The 21,616-nt window shown below is 45.0% G+C and overlaps 1 protein-coding gene and 1 long non-coding RNA gene across 6 annotated transcripts in view; one reads left to right on the top strand and one right to left on the bottom strand.

The window, feature by feature from the left end:
- Nucleotides 1-7,225: 7,225 nt before the first annotated feature.
- Nucleotides 7,226-21,616, top strand: part of PLCB2 (phospholipase C beta 2) — a 51,412-nt gene continuing 37,021 nt past the window's right edge. For 2 of the 4 annotated variants that reach the window (XM_035327685.1, XM_035327683.1), the window contains exons 1-3: nucleotides 7,234-7,880; nucleotides 11,932-12,009; nucleotides 14,900-14,968. In XM_035327685.1, the coding sequence (XP_035183576.1) occupies nucleotides 7,797-7,880; nucleotides 11,932-12,009; nucleotides 14,900-14,968 (231 nt within the window). In that variant the 5' untranslated portion in view covers nucleotides 7,234-7,796. Of the gene's footprint in view, nucleotides 7,881-11,931; nucleotides 12,010-14,899; nucleotides 14,969-21,616 lie in introns of all 4 variants that reach the window. The other 2 variants (XM_035327686.1, XM_035327684.1) reach the window with 2 other exon arrangements.
- The window catches only part of LOC118167849, a 37,300-nt gene continuing 35,762 nt past the window's right edge, over nucleotides 20,079-21,616 (bottom strand). For both annotated transcript variants that reach the window (XR_004751265.1, XR_004751266.1), the window contains one exon: nucleotides 20,079-21,348. This is a non-coding gene — a long non-coding RNA (uncharacterized LOC118167849). The remainder of the gene's footprint in view (nucleotides 21,349-21,616) is intronic.

Genomic DNA, 21,616 nt, shown 5'->3' with positions numbered 1-21,616 from the left:
TCTTGGGCTGCATTTTGAAAATAATCACCATTTTTCAAGTGGTAGGAAAGTGATTAACGGCCATGTAACCTGACTGTGGATCTTTTCCTCTGATTTTCATGGTTTGTTGGAAGAAGCTGAACTTTTCCACCTTTGTGTGGAGCATAAGAATGTTTTTTCTCCCTGATGCACGCAGACATACAAATATGTTTATACTATTTGCACATATGTATGTGTGGCAGACCCCTGGCAGAGCTTCTCTGAAAACACAGCCTATAATGTTTGCAGAATGACAATATTTTATTCAGAGTCATGCTGACTTTTGATTGCCCCTGTGAGCACTGGAACAGAATTTTCTAGGAAATCCATATCTGTAATCTCATGTTGCGGACCTGAATCTAAAGTGATGCTGGATTAGCATGGGTTACAGCTGCTTCAATCCAGTATAGATGTTTTCCCAAGATAGAGAAGGGTGCTTTTTCACTAGTTCGTTTGTGCTTGATTGCTCCAGGGCTTTGTCTGGCCCTCTTTAGGGTCAGCTCTTAATGGAGCCAGGCTCTTGGTTATACCAAACAGCTTGTGCATTCTTCAGAGTCAATTTGCCTTAGCTTAAGTTCGGGTCCTTGCTGGGTTACACTAAGTCAATGTGAAGTTTTAACTGTTTTAAAGATCCACATAAATGCTTTCATATACAGGGTTAGCATGGGTTTTCACCCTACTTAAAATAATGTAGCTTTGAATGTGATAAAACTACTGTGAGATCAGGGAGCATTTGCTTGTAGAAACGTTCAGAAGCAGCCATTAACTTTTTGACTTCCTTCACTTCTGTGTGCTGAGCTCCAGCAGCTGAATAAGGAAAATGTGCTGGACTTCTGTTGATAACCCTGTGCAAGGGAGAAGAATATACTGGGTGAATTAAAATAGCAGGCTGAAACCTCTCCTGATTTTGCTGGAGCTGCACTCTTGTTCGTTACAAGAGTGACTGATTTCACGCTTGTGTCATCCTGGTTCAGGCCGCGACTGGAAATGGAGCTGTAAAGTCTTAGGAGAATGACTCTTCTGATGCTTTCAGGGGCAGAAAGCACAAAAAAACGGCAGCATAAGTCTCTGTCCTCCTGTGTTCTACACCTGTGAAAAAGGAGAAGAGTTGTTGGTAATGAGCCTAAGCGGGGTTCTGTATTACTGCTGTTTTCTTCAGATAAACCTTGTGTTACAAACCACTGGGTATTCTGCTCAGGAAAATATTTATTCCAGATCCAATAGTTGGACAATATCCACTCATCTGGATGTGTACACTGCTAACAGAGGTGACCAAATCATTTTGGTTATGTTACAGTGCTATTACACAATTTCCTACAGACCACTATGCATCATTATCAGCGGGAAAATACTACAGAGGTCATGTAATCCTGGGGACCAACTGTGGCTCATTTACCCAGACCTTAAAGATCACAAATTGTGGACTGCAGGATGAAATCAACCCTGACATCTAACCCAGTGGTGTACATGCTGAGTACTAACAGGTGGCCTGGGTCAGAGCTGATGTGAAAAGTTTCCTAGAGAGCTCTCTTTCAAGAGTCTGTAGTCATTTTGTATTTGTATGTTGCTTGTTCTCTGTCAGATAAATGTGATGAAATAAAAATATATATATATAATTTTAACCTCTAGAGAGAAAGGAGGTAATTTAAAATGTAGTGCTGATTGCACTTGTCAGGACTTGAAAAGCCTAGAAGGTAAGAAGGGCCTTTCCTGGTAAGGCAGGGAGATGAGTCCCTCAGAGGAGCAGTGGAAGAATGTGATGGCCATGCCATGTGTGTATTCATGTGCTCGTCAGTCAGTGGCATGGGTCTGATCAGTAATCCACCTGTGTGCAAAAAAGCAGGCTTCATCTCTTCAGGATCTGCTATAAAACCACAGATGATTGTCAAAGACCAATGCATGAGTGGGGTTCTTGCCCCTTTGGCTTCAGACAGCTTTATTTCTCAAAAGGCCGTGGTGCCTTTTGAGATTTTTCAATAGCTTCAATGATAACAGGTAGAGGTCAGTGAGAAACATGAGAGCTGAAAGTGGTCCTTGGCCTGAAAAGCCTGCCAGTCTGATTTGTGCTATTCGCTTAAAACGGTGGAGGCTGTAGACCTACTTGTTGACCTGCCTGATTGTTGCTTTGCAGCCTCTGATGGAAAATACATTCTTAGCTGCCAGACAGCTTGAGTACGTTGTTGTTTCACAAGAGTGTTTCACCCTCAGAGACAAAGTATTTGGCATGTAGTTTGCAAAGGCTGTTGGCAAAGAGTGGAATAGTGGGAGGTGAAGGCTGGGTATTACAGAACCCTTACTAAAGCAGGTTCTTGGGTAGCAGGCTGAGGCTGATTTAACCTGGAGTCAGCCGGTAAGGGCAGTGCAAAGAAAGCTTGGAGCATGTCTTTTATTCTTCATCCCTGAGCAGTGCTGCACTGGGGTGCAGTCTGGACTGGGAACCTCAGTCGTTTGAATGGGATTCACTGGGACTGTGCCTTTCGAAGTCCATATATTAGGGCTTACATATGTGGACACAGGTGTCCAGGTGATGTAAGAAACTTGCAGTGCACTTGCACTACTTTGTAGTCCTGTCTTAAAGTGCATAAATTCATAACTCATGCGGGGTTGAGAGATCGCTATGACAGTCCTTACATGTCTGGGCGTACCTCCTTGGGAGAGAGCAGGCAAAGGTGAACTTTGTGCTGTCATGCTGGATGACAAAATGCCACCTGTGGTCTGAAGGCCAAATTACCTGCCTCAGCTTGATGGGAACCAAGCTGATTATCTCTCTGAATCTACACATGCAGATGTACTTACTCTCAGGGAAGTGTGGATTCAATCCTCCCTTGAAGGCTAATCAGTTGCCCTACCCTGGAAATCCTATATTAAGAGGCTGCCTCAGAACTCCCTGAAGGGGAAGAGCCAAAACATGGTCAATACCTGAGCCTACACCCAGGCTCTTGGTTGGGCTTTTGTCTGGATGGGGCAAGAACCATGCATCATGCCAGTGGAGCTTGGTTTTTGCTGCACCCTGAACGCTTTGAGCAAAAGCTGTTGTGTGTCAGAAGTCATTTTTCATTCTTTATTCCACAGTGAAGACTGATGCTTCAGGAATAATAGTTTCTCAGCTGAGAATGAGCGTGATGACCTTAAAAATATTCTCCCATTCCCACTAGCTTTTAGTACCTGGAGTAGGACACAAGCCTATCTCCATGGTATGTCACTTAAGGTGTTGACCCTGATCTTCAAAGTCCTCCATGCTGCAGCTGAAATAATGTCTTGTTCTTTGTGACCTGCACAAGGAGGCTGTGCTCTTCTGGACTTGACTTGTGTGGGTAGCAACAGCTATCGTGGGATCTGACCGTGTAAGTGGAAAAAAATACGCCTAACCATGAGAAGAAGAGTGAGCTATGTCCGGGATGTAGAACTAATTGACTGTGAAAAGCACAACCAAAGAGGACGTGAGTATGGCAGCAGGGTTACAGCAATACTAAGGTCTCGATCAGGACTGGGAGTCTGCTGTGGCAGGCATCAGACATCCATGGGACGAGACAGTTTAAAGTTGAAATTAATTGGGCTGGTACAGTGAAAAAGTCGAGATCGAGAGCAAAGGGGGGTCTTTGTCCTCAAGCATCATGATCTCCTGTTCATTATGCTGTACTGGAGATGAACAAAGTGGGGCAATTGGATATTCTTGCTGCTCTGATACTGCAAGGTAACATAAGATTGACGCATTCTGCCTAGCGTGCTGCTGCTCTTCATCCTTCTTGCTCTTCTGTTCATGACCTGTCTTGGGAAGTTTTATTCTTTTGGTTGTAATTAGGAATTGCATGGTCCCATCACCCCTGTGCAGTGATTACGTTTGCACTGTAGTAGTGCATAGGATGCTTAAATTGTGTGTGATTCTGCTGGCAGCACTCAGCTGTGCAGTCTGGGATTATGCAGAAAGCAGTCAGAGTTGTAAGTGTAAGTGCTGCATGTGCCTGCTCAGTTTTGGATCTAGCCATGTTGTGGCCATTGGATTTTTATATATATATATATATATATATATATATTTACACAAGACCTCACTGCTTTTACAGTGTGGCAACTGTGACCACTTGTCTCATTGATGTAGCAGCCCACAGCCCTCTGATGTAACAGAATGGCTGTTGTAGATCAAGACGAAGAGTTGTGCTGTCAGCTGAGGGCTCTCATGAATCCTTAGCCTTTGTGGTTTGGGCTGAAAGCAGGACATGCAGTATGTCCTGGCACACACTCAGCAGTTCCCATCTCCGGGGATGGTAAGGATATATTGGCCTTTGTGGTCCTAAGGGCGTCCTTAAGCCTTTCAGGATTCCTGTGGCTCAGACTGCAGAATAGGAAAAGGACTAGTAAGATTAATTTAGTTTTGCTTGGCCGTGAATTCATTACTGGTGTTTGAAGGTAATGCTGTAAGGCTGTGTGTGTAATATCATAGCTCATTCAGCAGAGGACAGTATTGCACACTGCAAAGTATAATTATAATGGAGCAATGCTGGAAGAGATTTCTTACAGATTTCAGAAGAAGTGGGTGTGCTAGGAATGGGTTGGGGTTGAGGTTACAAAGGAATTTGCTAGAACTGAGGAATCATCCAGTCAAGGTGGTTCAGGAGACAGTGTGTCTTAAAATCACTGCCTACAAACCTTATCTCATAAAATCTCTGAAGGGTAATGCTGGCTACCTTGCCTCTGCATGTGCTTTGTGGGGGGTAGAGGCTGCTGAATAGGTAGGAGGACAAAAGAGGTAAGAGAGTCTTGGGGAGGGGTGTGTGGGGGGGAAATGTTTGATATTGAAATTCTTGTAGTAGGTGGTGGGATGTATAGTGGTGAAGGTAAAGGATGAAAGCAAAGGAGGTGCAGTGGATGTGGGATGGCTACAGACCAGGTGATGGTTTTGCAGGAGGGTGCTTAGAATAAATACTGCTCCAAGTGCTGTTGCTTCTGCCTGCTCTGATATCAAAGCTTTCAGCAGAGGGCAGGACTGTTTTATTCTATCGCTGTTCCATCAGCTGTCTCTTCACGCAAGAGGCAGAAGCTCTGACATAGAGCAAGGAGTGTGAAATAAGAGATAAGGTGCCTGGGTTATGCAAAAGGAAGTGAGCTTCAGCTGTAGTGACCATCTTTATGCAAGTAGGGGTCTTGGCAGTTGGTGTTGCAGTGCCAAGTAACTTCTCAAGACAGCTGCTGGCTTGGTTGTTTCTTCATGTTTATTTATTATGTTATCCTTCAGGGAAAGCTCACCATGAGTGACAAGCAAGTAAAGCCATGGTGTGGTTCTTGCTTGCTTTGAGTTTGTTGATGGGTCAGAGAAAGCCATTAAATGTACAGGTCTGAGAGAATGCAGGACAGAAGCTCCTGTTCTGTAACACTCAGGTTCTGGCAAGAAGCAAACGTTGCTTATGAAGTTGTTATATTTGTGGTAAATACAGGGTGGCCATGGGAATCACTTGCTGTGGCTGCCTTATTTTGCCTGCAGGCTTTTGACAGCACCTGGTGGCAAAGCTCATCCTACCTTTTGCTTCTTCACAGCTGTGTTCTCCAAGGCCTGCCTTTAGTGCTTTGTGTTGCAGGGGATGGGAGGACTGCAGTACTCCTGAGCAAGTTCATCTGTTTCACAGCTGCTCCCTGAGTCAAAGACAAGCAGTCCTGGAGCGCTCTGGCCTTGCGGAAGGGATCAGGTGAGAGAAGCAAAAACTTTCTCTCCTCACTGCAGCCTCCTGTGTTCCTGTGGGCTTTACATACCTACGCCTCAAGGTCTGTTCCTATGCTATTTGCAAGAAGAACAGAGAAAAAAAAAAACACTCTTAAATGCCTGGAGTTTCACTGACATTTATGCCAAGCCACAGGCTGTTGCTGACATGTCTGAGCTCTTCCATCACTGCCTTTGGGATCTGGGCAGTCATCTGCCACTTTGCTTGGGAGTAACAGCAGTCCCTGCGAGGGGGGGCTCAGTTGTGCTGCTGTGGCTGGGCCTGCAGTGCCCCCTGCTCTTTCAGCTGGCTGCCAGAGCAGTCAGCACATGCAACTTTGACACACGTGCAAAGAAACTTTAATACTGCAAGAGTGCCTTGGTTGTGAGACTGGAGGTGATGCTTTCCTATGTCTCAGTCTCAGCCCTGACACTGAGCAACCACAGTGATGGGTAAGCCGCCTCTGTTCTCTGTCATAATAAAATAAAGCTAACAGCCTTTAGCTTGGTAGCCAGTCCTTAGAGTACAGTGCCTTGCAAAATACGTTGGTAATTGCAGAAAACTCAATGGTAGCTGGCAGTGTAGAAGCTCCCTTATTCCATGTTTGTCAGGCAGATAAACTCTTGAAGGAAAGGTACAAAAGATGCGAGGTTTGCTCAGCGTTCTGTTTCTGCAGCATGAATCTGTCTGATACTTGCTGCCATCTTTGATTTTTACAGCTTGAGTACTTCCTGCAGCTCCATTTAATCTCCTTCCAATTTCTCTCCTCCTTCACGCCACTGACATTTGAAAATGCCTTCTGATTCCTTCAGACAGCCTGGGCAAGGATGACTGATCCACCTTCAACTGGCCTTGCTGAGGTGGGTAAGTTGAAGGTGGGGAGGCACAACAGAATTATGGAGCTAGCTCCCTTTGCACAGAATCTTTACTTGTTACAGTCTCCTTGCCCTTATAAACAATGGCAAGTGCAACACTATGACTTTTCTGGTAGGATTTCATCCTTGGCATCTTCTGTGCAGATGGAAAGCTTATTACAGCAAGTGCAGTACAGTTATCTCCACTTCTACTTAGTTCTCTGGCTCTACCTTTTTGACTTAACCTTTCCCATTTCAGTACTTCACACAAGCCACTCTCCTTGTGGTTAGCCAGTACACTTCTGGCAGCAGAAGCTCCTTTTCTCCCCTGCTGTCCATGCTTAATTCTTTTTCTCCAAGTTTGGGAGCAGGGACTTGGTTTTGCACCATTAAGCTTCTGTTCCCCTTTCCGTCTTTTTCCTGCAGCTTCATTGTTACAGTCCCCACCTTACTCATCTTTATTATCCTGTGCTCCCAGAGGACCTGCAGTAGACCAAAGTGAATCTGGAGCATGTTGCAGTTCCTAAGTACTCTTGTGAAGGTTTTGTTTCATTTGCCTGTGAAATTTCCATCTGCCCTGCTGGTCCTTCTCACTTTGAGGCTAACATTCAGAATAACCTCTAAAACAAAGAAAAAAGTTAGACGGGGGAGTGCAGCAAACGGCCCCACAAATGGAGTCAACAGAGCAAAGAATAAATTGTACGTGATATTTGTCCTGGTTGCATGAAGGGGGCAGTCTGCCTGTAGCCAAACCCTGAGCTGTTCTGTAACCACATCTGCTGAAATAGTTTTGAGTGTCGAGTGGCAATGCCTGCACTTTGTCAAAGAGAACATTTAAGGAAGTTCAGTTGCGGAAGTGCTATGAACCGTGTGCTTCACAAGCACAGCCCCGAGGAGTCGGTCCCTCCTGGAAAGACGGTGTGCGTGCATGTGTGCCCACGCGGGCATCTCCACTCATCGCAGGCTTCCCTCTAGGTGACCTTGCGCTGAGCTTCTCGTGCTTGTTTGGAGAGCTGTTGATTTACAATGCAGATTTGTCGGTCCTCGCCTGCCTGTCACTGCCCCTCCTAAATTTGGCCGGGATGTAAGAGGCTGTTTGCTTTCTGATGCCAACAGTGGAGATGGCAGAGAGCCTTGCCATGTGAGAGGTAGAGATAGAGGAGAGGGGGCCGAAGAGGAACACACTGTGCTACTCCTATTGCTTCTTTTAGCTGAGGAGCACAGCTACGGGACAATGTCAATGCTTACCCCTGTCCTGCAGCCCCCAGAGGTGAAGGAGTATCTGTCCAAGGGCGAGCGCTTCATCAAATGGGATGATGTGAGTACCGGGGCTTTTGCTTCTCTGGATTGTATGCATGGTGGCGGGGCAGGTGGCGTGTTTCAGGCAGGGTTTGTGGCGGCCTGGGAGTGTGTATATTCAGCGGGGGGGAGGGAGGAATGTGGCACCGCCGTACCTGAGAGCAGTGATGTCTGAGGAGAGAGAGTGAGCTGAGAAGAACGGGAGAGTTGAAGGCCAAAACCAAAGGGTGAATATGTTGGGAGTTGGTGACATGGCTTCTACATATCTCGCTCTTGGGGAGGCCAGAAGTAAAGGAAGGAGTGTGCCGCTGGGTTCAGCAGCTGTAGGACCGCTGGGTCCTGCTTCTCTGTGCGAGCCAGCCCTCAGGAAGGCAGTCTTGGCCAGGAGCCTCCCTGGGCTGAGGCACACGCTGCAGTTGGACATGTCTGGGGAGTGTGAGGGGTAGGATTTACTTGCTGCATGGGCTCTCCACGCGTTGCAGGTGAGAGGCAATCAGATTCCATGTTGCTTCCTCTTACAGCCCTGCTGCTGGAGTGGATCAGGGGCGAGCCGTGTCCTTTCACGACTGCCTGGCTTATCAGTCTGTGAGCTACCGAACGTGTGGTGGCCGAGCACCGAGGGGCCTGGGCTTTTGCAGTGCTGGAGCCTCGGTGGGTGCTGTAAAGAGCTGCTTCTCTCAGCTCTGTGTTCCCTTGTATCTTCAAAAGGCCTGCTTTGCAGTCTCAGTTTGCCTTTCATTGTGAGGGGAAGAAAGCGTGGATCAGCAGAAGAGTTAATTTGGGTGTAATAGTTCCCCTCCTCATTTTCTAAGAAGGCAAAGAGTATTTCCCCCAGTGCCCACACGCCCAGGCAAGGCGATGGCAGCTGCCCATCCATCTTGTTTGGAGTTTGATCTGCGTGCCATCGAGCGTGAATCTTGGTAAGCCAGGGAGCAGGCCAGGTTATGATCATTCACCGAGATCTGGGGGAAGCATTTGATGTGGTGTTGCAAATGAGGTTCGTTAGAAGGAGCCTCCCACAGCAACACAGGAGGGATTAGTGCCGGCTTTTGTGGGCGTAAAACTGGAATAGAGTTTTAAGTCCCAAGGCAGTGCATGCGGGGGAGGTAGATCACTTGTATGCAGCATAAGCAGGGGTGGTCCAGCAGCACAAAGAAATGAAAAAGTAACATACTGCTGTCAGGAAGGATGAGTGCTGAGGAATACTCGTTGGAATATCACTGGACAATTATTCCACTAGCTCTCCATAAACGGGAAGATGACACCAGGGTTTGGTGGAAAGAGCAGCCTTCCCTTCCCTCCCAGTAGGGCCATCACCTGTGGAATGCACTTGTGGCTGCTTTGCTTTTGAACAGGGATTTGGCTTCTGAGGATAACAGGAACCAAACTTGCCTAATCAAAGGCTGAGCTTTTCCAAAAATCGCTGCTGACTTTCTATGCTCAGTCCAGGGGGATCACTTTCCCCAGAACTTGAAGTTGTTAAATACACTGGGAATTTCTGAGTTAGTCAGGTTCCCTTGAAGCCCAGGGCGAATTGAGCTGGACTTCCAAGACTCACAAAGTGTTTGTGGTTGCAAGAGCAAATAGGAGCGAGGGAGCTCAAGTCCTGTGTGGATTTTTGCACAAGGTTTACAGACCTGTAACCACTCCTGAAAAGGCTTCCTCTAATTGCTGAGTTTACAAACCTGATGTCCAGCAATTATAAAAGCCTTCAGGTGATCTGTTCTGGTCACATTGCTCCATCTCATCATGCTTTCCTACTCTACAGTTACAGCAGGCTGCAAAGGAAAATGGAAAGAGCTCCAGGCTGTTGGGTTGCTAGTGGAGGGTCAGAATAAAAACAGAGCTTCAGAGGTCATGGAAACTGCATTGGTTTTATTGTCTGACTCTTTGAAGTGATCTGGCCATGCTGTTGGTAACAGGTCTGACCTCTTTCTACAATGAATGAGGCAAAGGAATGAAGGTAGATCAGATTGGCTCATTACATCACTGTAGTTTGGGTAGCACTGAGGCCTTCACTATACCCAGCAGGTTCTCAAGGAAAGCAAAAACACACTCTGACCCCTGCCCCAGACTGCCCAGACTGTACCTGATCCAGCATTTGTAATGTTTTCTCTAGAGGAAAGTGCAATAGGATCCAGGCTAGGCTGGATTCTTCTCACCTGTCCCCACTGAGTTAGCATGGAATGTCCTGAGCTATGGAGCAACTCTGCTGGGCTTTGTTTAGCATCCAGTGAGCTGGGGCTGCCAGCCAGACTAGGGAGAACCAGCTTGGAAACCCTTGCAAAATCTAAGGTTGAATGTAGTAGATGACTCTTAAGTGGAACAGATGTGTACGGATTTGGCTCCATACTGACTCTTAACCTTCTGAGTACAAGCAAAGATGTTTTCTATCCATTTAAAATTATGGAACCCACGTTACAGGATTTTACCAGACAACACTTTTGTGTGTGTGTGTCCTAGAACTGAATTCCACAGTGTGAGCAGCAGCCAGCTTGGCTGTGGGACTATCTGCTGTGGAATTCACCATCTCCTTTTTTTGCCAGGGAGCCACCCTGTAGGAGAGTATACCTGCATCCCACTGCCATCCATGTCCCTGATGAGGTACGTGCCTGTTGGCAGTACTTATTGCAGCCAAAACTTATTTTCAAGAAAGCTGCTTTGTAGGAGATAAGGTTTATCTAGAAACCTGGCATAATATTTAGTAGTAGTAGAACAGTGCCTGTTTCTGCTCTTCATGGCATAAGGCCATGTGTTCAGAGAGCCAGCTGAGAGCTCTGGGAACATAGGCATGATGCTGTGCAGATCAACATTGTCCCTAGTATAGTATGAGAAAGGCAGTAGGGAGTGAAAGAAGAACGTATGATGCATTATGGCATGGGCAGTTTACTGTAGTGGGCACAGCGCAAGAAGTATAATGAATCTGGAAATGGAGGTCCCTGGAAATAAAGATACGTTTTAGGGCAAAGTATGAGTTCAATAGCAAACTGAAGAACCCAAGGCCAAGTGACCAATACAATCTCCAAATTCCTTTACTGGCTTCAACTCACTAGCTGAGTATTTCAACTTCCTGAAGTGAATCTGAAGCCTTCTTAGAAATGACTGATAGGCCTTGTGATCCTATCATCTCTACCACCAGAGGTCAAAAGCAGTCAGGAGCCCGCTAGGCTGAATGAGCAGATGGGCTGGCCCCAGGCAGAGGCACCACACACTCTTTATCATTGTTTCCAAAGAGCTCATGCTAATTCATCTCTTAGCACAGGCTTGGTGTCAGATGGGAATGGGCATTGTGTTGGAAATGTCTGTGAAGTTGCCTTTAACTGAAAATGCAGAAGCAGCCTAATTATTCAGAGGCAAAGTATGCAACCTCGCAGCAGCCTGTTTCCTTTGCAGTTTATGAATTCATTCTGATCTGGAGGGCCTCCACCCTGGTGTACAGGATTCTGTATCAGCCCCATATCATTTTTATCTAACTTTCTGGGTGTTTAAATAGGATATGGCTCTTCTTATAGTCCATTTAAATCTAATCCATGGAGTTTAAGAATCACCTCCTAAAGTAGACTCATCTGTTGTATTAGATGAACCCCTCCTTGAACTCTTCCTGGCTAGATCCCCATGGAAAGAGAGCGCAGGTAACTATCACAAATAGATATCTAGATGGTAGGTGTCACAGATGAATGTCATCTATGCTTGGCTTACGCTCCTTCTGGAGCTCAGAAGGAAGTAGGTGCCTTGGAGGGAAGGCAGTTCAAATGAAACAGTCACAGCTACAGGATCTGTCTTCTCTATTAACAGTATAGAAATGTCACAAGAGATATTTTAACTAAATGCATAGCGTAAGGTGAGACCCAGGCTTCAGCAGAAATCAGCTTCTGTAGCCTCATGTCGTTACGCTAGAGATGTACTGAAATAATCTGGTTCTTTCCATAAATCTGAAGATGATTCACCCGGCTGGGTCTATATTTTAACTGAGAACCTTGCATCCCATGATGGATTCCCCAGGTCACATAAGGTGCTAACCTTTTGTGTTTTGTTTTCATTTGTGTGTTTGTTTGTTTGTTTTTGGTCAGGAAACAGCAAATGCTTCTCCTGTGATTCTTCGGGTGGATCCTAAGGGCTTTTACTTATACTGGACCTATCAGAATAAGGTAAGTGCTGAGATTTCACAGGTTTGTCTCCAAATAGTCAGTTCAAGTTTGTGCAAAATTAGAACACCAGAAGTGCTGGACTACTGCACACAGGAAAGCAGCCACGCTCATTCCACTTAGCAGGAAACCCCACACAACAGACCTGGAAGTTTAGTGCTTATTCAATGGCCAATTTATCTTCAGAGTTCCATCAAGAGCAGAAAACTAAGCTGCGAATGTGCCAGAGGTGAGCACAGCCATTCAGTGTGACAAGCAAAAACAGTCTTATACCTGTGAAGTTCACTATATGTGCTTCAAAGGACTTGTCAGAAAGGAGTAGTATTGATATCCCTGTTATCCAGCTTGCTAAAGGATTCTCCATTTCAATACAGTGGTGCAGCTGGAATAAAAACAGCCAGAAGTGTGCGGTTAAATGTGTGCAGTATTGGCTAACATGTACCTTCTGTGTAGCCTGTGGTGTAATTAACTGACCTGCTATCTTTATAAATAATAAAGGTAGTGGTGTAGAGACTACATCAGGTCTGGAGATTGAATTGTACTCTTCTAAGGCCAAGGTGGTGCGTGCACTGATGGAGATAAAATGCAGGACGCTGGCTGCCAGAGGGGAGTTAGATGCCACAATTTTAGGAAAGATAATTCTGTTCCTTGCTGATGGGTAACAGTATAGGGTGGAGAGGTCTGGCTTGCCTGGAGGTGGAAGGCTGGGTTTACTTCTGCTTTCCAGAGCAGAGCTGTGGTTCAGTGCTACTTCCTCCTCATGACCTACATGCTAAAGAGGCATGGTAGATAAAGACAGAGACGGTGCCTCTCCACGGCATGCTGGCCAAGAGGCCTGACATGTTTTGGTGAGCTCTGAATTCTCAGAAGATTGTGCCCCAGTGCCAGCTTGGGCAAGGCACTGCCACGCAGCCCTAACATCTGAGAATACAGTATTGCAAGGCTGGGGACTGTGACATCCCTGCAGGGGATGTGTTTGTCTTTCAGCCCTCTCCATCACTCGTTCTCCCTTTCAAGGGCTGTGCTCACTCCTGGTGATAGAAGTTAGGCTGCAATGGTTCCAGGCAAGCACCAAGAAGTGGTAGCACTGGGAGATGCATAAAATGGAGCTGTTATCACCTATCAAAAGTGAGGCATTTCACTGGGTTAGTGGTGTGAGGGATTTAATTTCTTTGGAAAGCTGCTGGGATAAGGAAGCCAGCTGACATGAGAAGACCCAAACAGGGGGTCTTATTTTTCTGGAAAATGCCATTGGTTAGCACTTAAAATAAACTAAACAATTTTGAGAACTGCAGTGGAGCAACAGCATGGTTTACATACTTGGGCAAGTATTTGGTGCCTTTCCCCCTCTCTGAGGGAATCTGCAGAGTGTGTGTGAGCTGCAAGGGTGGTGGGCAAATGCTGGCTGTCAGAGGGAGCTGGGGCAGGCTTGCAAAGGTCATGTGCAGGCTGACAAGCACAGTGACCAGGCACAAGAGATGTGCTAGTACAGACAGAGCATGAGTTCATCGTTCAGTTGCTGAGCTCATATGGATTATTAATCTTTCTATGGCTGACGCATCTTGAGATCTGTTTGTCACAAGCAGCAAGGAAGAGCTGCACTGTTTTTGTGCTAGGGATCCAAAAAGGAGTGAGGTTAGCACTCAAATTTCCATCCTGCTTGACAATAAAGTGGGGATACAGCCAGAAGACATGGTATCCACATTGTTCTTTATTACAATCTTGGAAAATAATATCTGCTGCAACAGGTATAATTTGTTCTCCAGATATGTTGTGAGCAGGCAAATTAGTAACAGAGGAAGGAAATTCAGGCTGGATATTAAAAGAACAAACAAAATAAACACAACAACTAGCCAGTAGCAGGGACAGTGAGGATGTGGAGTGGGCTGCCTAGGGAAGGTCATGGAATGTCCTCCATGGGAATTGCTTCAGGGGGCTTGCTGGGAGAAGTGGTCCTGCCCGCCTTCCAGCTCAGCTGCGCTGTGTTGATGGTGTGAAGGCAAAAGACAGGTTCATAATACCAGCGACTGGAGATTCTGGATTGCATTAATGTATGAACTGTTTGCTGGGGAGGAGTTTCCCCATTCAAACCTCTATGCGTGTCACATACTCCTTCGCATGACGTGAGTTCCTGTCCCAACAACCGATACTTGACTCTGGTACAGAAGTGAGAGAATGTAATAGTAGAGTAGGAAAGGCTACATGTGCTTGCTTTTTCCACAGTACCTGTCTCCTAAAATTGATCCAAATGGTACAGAGTAGGACGAACACTTGGCTCACACCAACACTGTGTTCTTCCACTGCAGTGCTTACTGAGCACTTCATGTTCTGCCACAGCTCTGCCTAGATTCACCACTTTTATTTCAAAAGTCACACTATCTGCTTTCTTGGGTTTTATTTACCCAGCTCTAACTCAGTATCCTCATTGTACCCTGAGGTGAAACTGCAGCTGTAGTGGTGTTCCCATTCCCTGCTCTGCCACTCCTGTTGTTTCTGCCTGGATGTCTGGGCCAACTCAGGTCTACTGTGACTAGAGTCCTTATCTGAAGCCCACAATCTGGTGGTCAAGACAGAGGAAAACGGAGGCCTGTTGTATGGGTAGACAGGAGTTTCATTTCATCCCAGTGTCAGAGCCTTTGTAATCCACACAGGGTCTCTGGCCTCACCCTGAAAAGGATGGCACTGCAGACCAACACTGCCTCTACGCTAACCAGCCTGCCAGCTCAGCGTATCAGCAGCTGATGTTCCCCTGCCTGCATTGTTCCCAGTGGGAGAACTCTTCCCCAATGAAGGGCACTGGCTCAGACCAGCTTTGCAGCTTCTGGGGGCTCTGCAATGGTTTTGTCTTCACTTCTTCCTTTCCTTAACCTTCCTTGTCCTTGTTCCGTTGCAGGAAATGGAAATTCTGGATATAACCAGCATCCGAGATACTCGAATAGGGCGATTTGCCAAAATCCCCAAGGTGAGTGCTTCATTGCTTCATTTCTGTCAGTTTGTATGGGAATGGCAAGACTGTCTGGCATAAGCTGAGGCAGTTTACCTTGGCTTTCTGTTATAAAAAGGTTGAGGCACCATTGTCCCTTCACATCAGAACTATGTAAATATAGAAAAGCTGTCTACTCATGTTCTTAAACTTCCCAGTAGTTCACTGTGCACCCGAAAGACACAGACTATGGTATATGAACCTGTTGGAAGGAGTATGCCAGAAACCTGGGAAAACAACAATTCAGCTTCCAAGTGCATGCCAAAAGAGCAGTCTTCTGTTGTACACAGCAGCTGTGTTCTCTCCTGAGCCGTGCATCTGGCTGGTTTTAACCTTGGCCTGGCCTTTTTGATCACTCAGTTACACCAGGAAGGAGTCCTGTGATGCTTCTGTACTGAGTTACCAGAGTTGCTATCGTAAAAAGGTATCATAAACAGGCTGGGTCAAGGCAACTACAAACCTGCAGTTAGAGTGAGACACCAACACAGTGTGTGGTGGTTTTGGTTTTTGTTTTAAAGGGAAGAAAATGTAGTTTCAGAAAAAAAAAGTTACTGTTTTTTCAAATAGTTTTCAATTGCCTGCTTGCAGGGTGGCATACTAAGGGAAGCACATGATTATGGCTTTGTTTTTGGTTTCAGTTATAATGTAAGCTTCCTGCAGCAAACTTGTGTCCTTGTTAGGACTTTTTTTCAGGGTTTGACATTTGTTTGCTTTGAACTTTTCTGTGTGTGAAAAAGACTAGCAGAAAGTTAAAGTAAAGCTAGAAAGTGAAAAGGAAAAAAAGAGTAAAGATAATGGCTCCATATGGTAACATAGGTGATTCTCAGTAAAAGAGGAAGATTTTGCAATACACACTGAGAGACTTGAGCAGCCTCTTTGTGCAAGAAGTATGGATGTTTTCCTAACACCTCTCTAAAAATGTCTAATCAAAGTTCCCTGAGGCTGATGCTTCTCAAAACAACCTAAGGAGATGGATGATAAAGGTATAGCAGAACGCAAAAGCAGTATCCATCTTTCACAATTCTTAAAAATCTTAATTCCTTCTGAGAAAATATTTCTTTTCAGAAAAATCACTAGAATTAAACATATGTGAGTTGTAAACAAGCCTACAGTTTCAACTGTAGCTTGTTTTGTGGGAATAATATTTGAAAAAAAGCTATCAGATTTTTTTTTCATTTGAGAGTATACAATTTTTGGAACTAATAGAACTGAGTGCTACACTCCAGGCAGAATGTCTGAAGGAAAAGATCTATGCAAAGGAGAGTTACCAGATAGTTTTTTAGGCTGTTAAACTTCACAAATAACCTGTTTATGAAATAAATCCAACTTTGTAGTTTATAAATTGGTGGTGGAAGTACTGAGGCCATAAATGGGTGTCCATTTTGTAGCAGCAGCCTGGCAGGCAGAAGAATGACTGAGATTTTGGTAATTAATTAAAGAAGACTTTCATTGGACACTACCAACAGAAATATGGCAGCACAAGTACAGTGTCAGAGATGCCTCTAGACAGAAGGAATTTCTACTCAAAATGCATCCTTCTGTGATGAGCCACTACTCCCAGAAAGGAAGTGCTCTGGAAACGACAAACCCCAGTTTAAGAGTAATTCACAATGGTTTTGTGATCACCACATTCCATATCAAAGAAAAGCTGTTACCTGAAATAGCCTTTTAAAGGTTTTTTTTTAATAAAAGTAGAAAAAGGCTCTAGAAAAGAGTATGAGTTCATGGGTAGTACCAGGGTAGCAAAAAGCAAGAGTGTTGGATGCAGTGGCAGCATCCCACGGGTAGCTCTGTATCTTTTCAATAAGATTGAAAAGTGGCCTGTGTAATTCCCATCTTAATCAAAGACTCTTAAAGAACAGAACGAGAGACGAGATCTTTGCATGGAAAAATTACTGCTTGAGAGTAAGAAAAAGATATAAATGGTCTCCTAGGAGAAGACAGAACTAGTAAACTCCCACACTCCCAGAAAGACCAGTGCTTGGGCCTGTGACATATTCCATGTTCATATGTGACCTACAAAAGAGGTGTATAGAGAAGACAGTTTTCCAATGGTACCAAGTTATTTGTAGTAATAAAATGAGGGCCGATTTGTAGAAAGGCCTTGAATCACTGATTGGATGATCTAATAGGCGATGAAATTTAGTACAGATAAACATCAGGCAACACACAGGAAAAAAAACATTCTAACCTTCTTTTGACAGGCTCTTAGTTGACTGTTACACATACCCTCACAATCTTGTTTTTGAGTAGAAAACGTGAAATTCTGACTTAGTGTTCTGTTGTATTTGGTCAAAAAACGTGAAATTCTGACTTAGTGTTCTGTTGTATTTGGTCAAAAAAGTTTGTAAGTCTGTAAAAGTAAAGTCTGTTAAGAATTATAGTGAATTAGGAAATACCATTATGCCACTTTGTATGACCTGAATGTGCTCATATTTCTGTTTTTCTAGTGACTTTCCCAAGTGAGACCAAGAACTGGAAAAAGTAGAAAAGAGTCATTTCATACTTTTATTAATCATGCTCCTTTAAGAAAAGCATCAGTGGAAAAGGAAGAGCAGACAGTCTGCAGTCTGACCAAAAAAAAAAAAAAAAAAAACCCGGCGGGGGGGGGATTGTGGGAAGAGTATTGTGGAATGCTGTTAAATCAGGAGTTGAATGGAGAAGGTGAGCATGAAGCTGTAGCTCAGTATTTCTTCCCATGAGAGCTATGCATCAAGTGGAATTTTCCAAAGGCAGGTTCAGCATGAGCAAAAAGAAGTGCTGCTGTTTGACACGTTACAAAGATGAATAGGCTGGAGAACCTCTCCTGGGAAGATATGCTTAGGGAGTTGGGGTTGTTCAGTGGGGAGAAGAGAAGGTTCCGGGGACACCTTACAGGGACCTACCAGTGCCTAAAGGGGCTACAGGAGAGCTGGGAAGGGACTCTTTGTCAGGGGGTGTAGCGGTAGGACTAGGAGTAATGTCTTAAACTAAAAGAGGGTAGTTTACATTAGATATTTGGAAGAAATTCTTCACTCAGAGGGTGGTGAAGCACTGGCACAGGCTGCCCAGAGAAGCTGTGGATGCCCCATCCCTGGAGGTGTTCAAGGCCAGGCTGGACAGGGCTTTGGGTAACCTGGTCTGGTGGGAGGTGTCCCTGCACAAAGCAGGGGGTTGGAATTAAATATCTTTAAGGTCCCTTTCAACCCAACCATTCTGTGATTCTATGAAAACTTATGGTTAGGTCAAGAAGGAAATGGCCTCTGAGGGTATTAAATACAAGATAAGACCTCCAGCTTAAGAAATTGCTTAGCCACAAATTGCTGGAAGCTGCAGAAATGTGCCAGGAAAGTGTCATTGCATTTGCCCTGTTCTTATACTCTTCCCCAGGCATCTGGATGGTTCTTTGGTCTGGCCTGTTATAGCTGTTGTATTCTAGCTGTTTTAATAGGCCAGAAAGTGTTTTATAGTCTTGGAAATTGGGTACAGTTCTTTTTTTACAGACAAAGAAACAAAGGTCAAGCATTCAGTCATTTATTAAGTATTTTCAACAGGCAGAAGTGATGCACATGATGACAATCTCTGCTGTGAAAATTGGAAGTGCTTTTTGAGTTCCGCATCTTAGATTCATTTAATATAACATCTTTTCATTTCAGGAGATTTTCTGGTGTTTCTTTGACAGCACTTTATGAAATGCACCAGGTTGGCTCCTTATCCACCTTTCTGAGATGATGGGAGGTCTTGTGTGGGTACTGAACCAAAGTGGTGGGAGAGATGTGCCATCCAGTCCTAGAAATTTCCAGTTTGCATACGGCTGTACTATCCTGACTGCTTATAGAGCATGTTTGAGGTCCTCAGTTGTGTATTCAGTTGGCTTTCTGGAGAACAGAATTTGAGAACACTCAAAGAAATGTAGAAAGCAGTGAAAATTTCTTAACAAGAATCACCACACCCTCCCCGTAGCGCATCCAGCTCTGGTGCCTAATTACAAAAAGGTATAAATATGAAAAAGTGGTGTGACAAAGTGGAGAAAGAGGAGAAAGATCTGTGAGAGGAGAAGGGTAGAAGAATGAAAAAATGTGCTGGTCTCCCTGTTATGCAATAATGGCTTGGAATGGTTGTGGAATATAGCTGCTGAAATTAATAGACAGTTGCTCGTCTTACTGGCTAAAAGTGGAAGCGAAGGGGCTAATGGGTGATATTTAAGACAAAGAGAACCAGATCACAGCTGTTAGAAGAGTTTCAGATACTAGCAATAACAAATCAAGTGTCCTTTTCCCTTCCCTTGCAAATGACACCAGCCATAGTAAATCCATGGCCTCTGTGAGACAAAGCATGTGATTCGGTTTTCTTACTGAATCATGACTGAAAGCAATTACCAGGAAGGGCAGTGCTTTACCTTGGGCATCTAGTGCTTTCTTCTGCAAGGAACTGTGTGCTTTCTGGCTCTGGTTTGATCTTTGTGAAGGTCAAACACGGCCTGAGCTTTGTCACGCCAAGGTAGGTAAAATGAGCCTCCTCGCCTCCTGGGTGGTTGTGCTATGGATGTCGGGAGTTAATCTGGTTTCTCAGGACATTAACATCTGTTGCTGCTGGAAAAGGAAGAGGTTTTGTATTTTCTTTGTAACTTCTCTTTGCACGCAAGAAGACTAACACCAAGGGCTCTGTGCAGAAGACCATTTCTGAAAACATCTGCTGTTGCATGCACTCCCTCGTCGGCACAGGTCCCAGCATTATCCCTGCGAGCTGTGAGGCAGGGGCTGGTGGGACCTCCTCTCTGACTGCAGAGCGCTTAGGGAGTGTCCAGCAGACAGGACTGTAACATCCAAGAAGGAACAAGTAGCTAAGAGCTGGCAGCAACAGGAGCTACTTCCAAGTGAGCTCTGTTTGCCCCAGAAGGAAACTCCAGGGAAATAAACCTGCCTGAAGGTGAGGAACAGCGGTGCCCTTTCAGCAAAGGCTCTCCACTCTGCTCCTGCCTCTGGCTGGAGCCCTTGCCTCCTGGCATGTTAGCACGTAAACATGCACACAGCATGCTGAAGTCCTCCTATGACCTCTTCTATGTGTGTGCATTTTCCCCTTCTCACCTCCTTTACTTTATTTTCTTTGAGAGCTACTCAAAATGTTCTGCAGCTTTTTTTCTCGATGGATTTTTTTTTTTTTTTTGAGACAGGGCAGAATGAACTCTGGCACGTGTTCAAGAGCAATAAAGATAAGAATTAGCAGAGACTTTTAACATAAACGAGACAAGATAAAAAGCTATTGAAAGTAGTTCAGCGGCATGCCAAAGCAGATCAAGATGTTATTTACAATGCAATTTTGTGTTTTTCTTTGAGTAACAAGGAACAATAACAGCTGCTCCATTTTGTTTTCTTCTGGTGCACCAAGACCCTAGAACGCTTGCACAATGTCATAATTAAGACCAAAATACATGGTGCTGTAGACTAGGCTGCTGAGCTGTTGGCTACGTCTTGGGTATTGTTTAGACATTTTAGAAGGTATTGGCTCTGAAATGAGTATAATTTTTCATAAAAACAAAAGTTGTATTTTCTCACTATTGCTCATTATTATAATACAATTTCATCCTCCTACACACATTGTTGTTATTGAAGATGTGGATGCTGAGTTGAACATGTACAAAGTATTTCTCATGGACTTTGGACAATAAAGTAGGAACCTGCAGTGTTTAGGAACCACCCATGTAGGGAGCATTCATATTTGCTCAGAGATGAGCAGAGTGCTGGGCTGTGGGCTATATCCAGGTTGGGGGCTGTCGGTCATTTTGCTGCATTGCAGGGTTAAAGAGAGCAGCTCTGGGCATCTAACATCACCTCAAGTGCTATGCTCTGCATTCAGCAATGGGTGTGAGCACAGTTCCCAGGATGGACCTAAACAAGGTCTGAAATTTGGGCCTCAGAATAAGAGTGATGATCCCAACAAGCTGTACAGAGACAAACCGATACATGAATAAGAGAAGCAAGTAGAATCCTCTGGCCTGCAAACTGATCAAGGATCAAGGGGATTAAGAAAGCAAACAGCCACATCAGAAAAATGGCCTTTTGCCATGCTGGGCCCTTTTGCTGCCTCTCCTGTATTTCTGCAGCGTGAGCTTGTGGACTACAGGGACAGAAGTTACTGAGGATGCACAGTCTGGATCTCTCCCTCACAGTCTGTTCCTGTTTCGTTCCAGAAGGCTATGGGTTATTTTGTGCCATGCGAATCTGTGCACTGCTGCGTTTTCCAGCTCCTGTAGAGCAGTGAGGTGCTTCATCTGTGTATCTTTCTCTCCCTCATCTCACTGAGATGCTTGCTGCAGGTGACACCAGCACGCCCTGCTGCAGCTCAGCCACGAGCCTCCTGACTCCCACAGTGCTGCACTTCTGCCAAGGCGAGAACATGAGTGTTACCTGAAAAGACAGACGTTGAGATAATCTTGGTGCTCCCTTTCCCTTTGAGTGACCAACAAGACCTTCCTTCTCCAAAAATCTTTGAGTCCCCAGGACCACCTTCCCCTCTAGACAGGGCACAGTGACCAGAGTTTCAGGCATGTTTGCTCTTCACCATGCCCTCTCTGACTCCTCTTCTTACAGCTTTGAGAAGGCACTGGTTCTCTTGCTTTTTTTTTTTTTTTTTTTTTTTTTTTTTTTT

This window comes from Oxyura jamaicensis, chromosome 5 (assembly GCF_011077185.1).
Source record: "Oxyura jamaicensis isolate SHBP4307 breed ruddy duck chromosome 5, BPBGC_Ojam_1.0, whole genome shotgun sequence".
Taxonomy (NCBI): Eukaryota; Metazoa; Chordata; class Aves; order Anseriformes; family Anatidae; genus Oxyura; species Oxyura jamaicensis.
The sequence above is the reverse complement of the archived record's forward strand: the minus strand, read 5'-3'. Positions and strand labels throughout refer to the sequence as shown.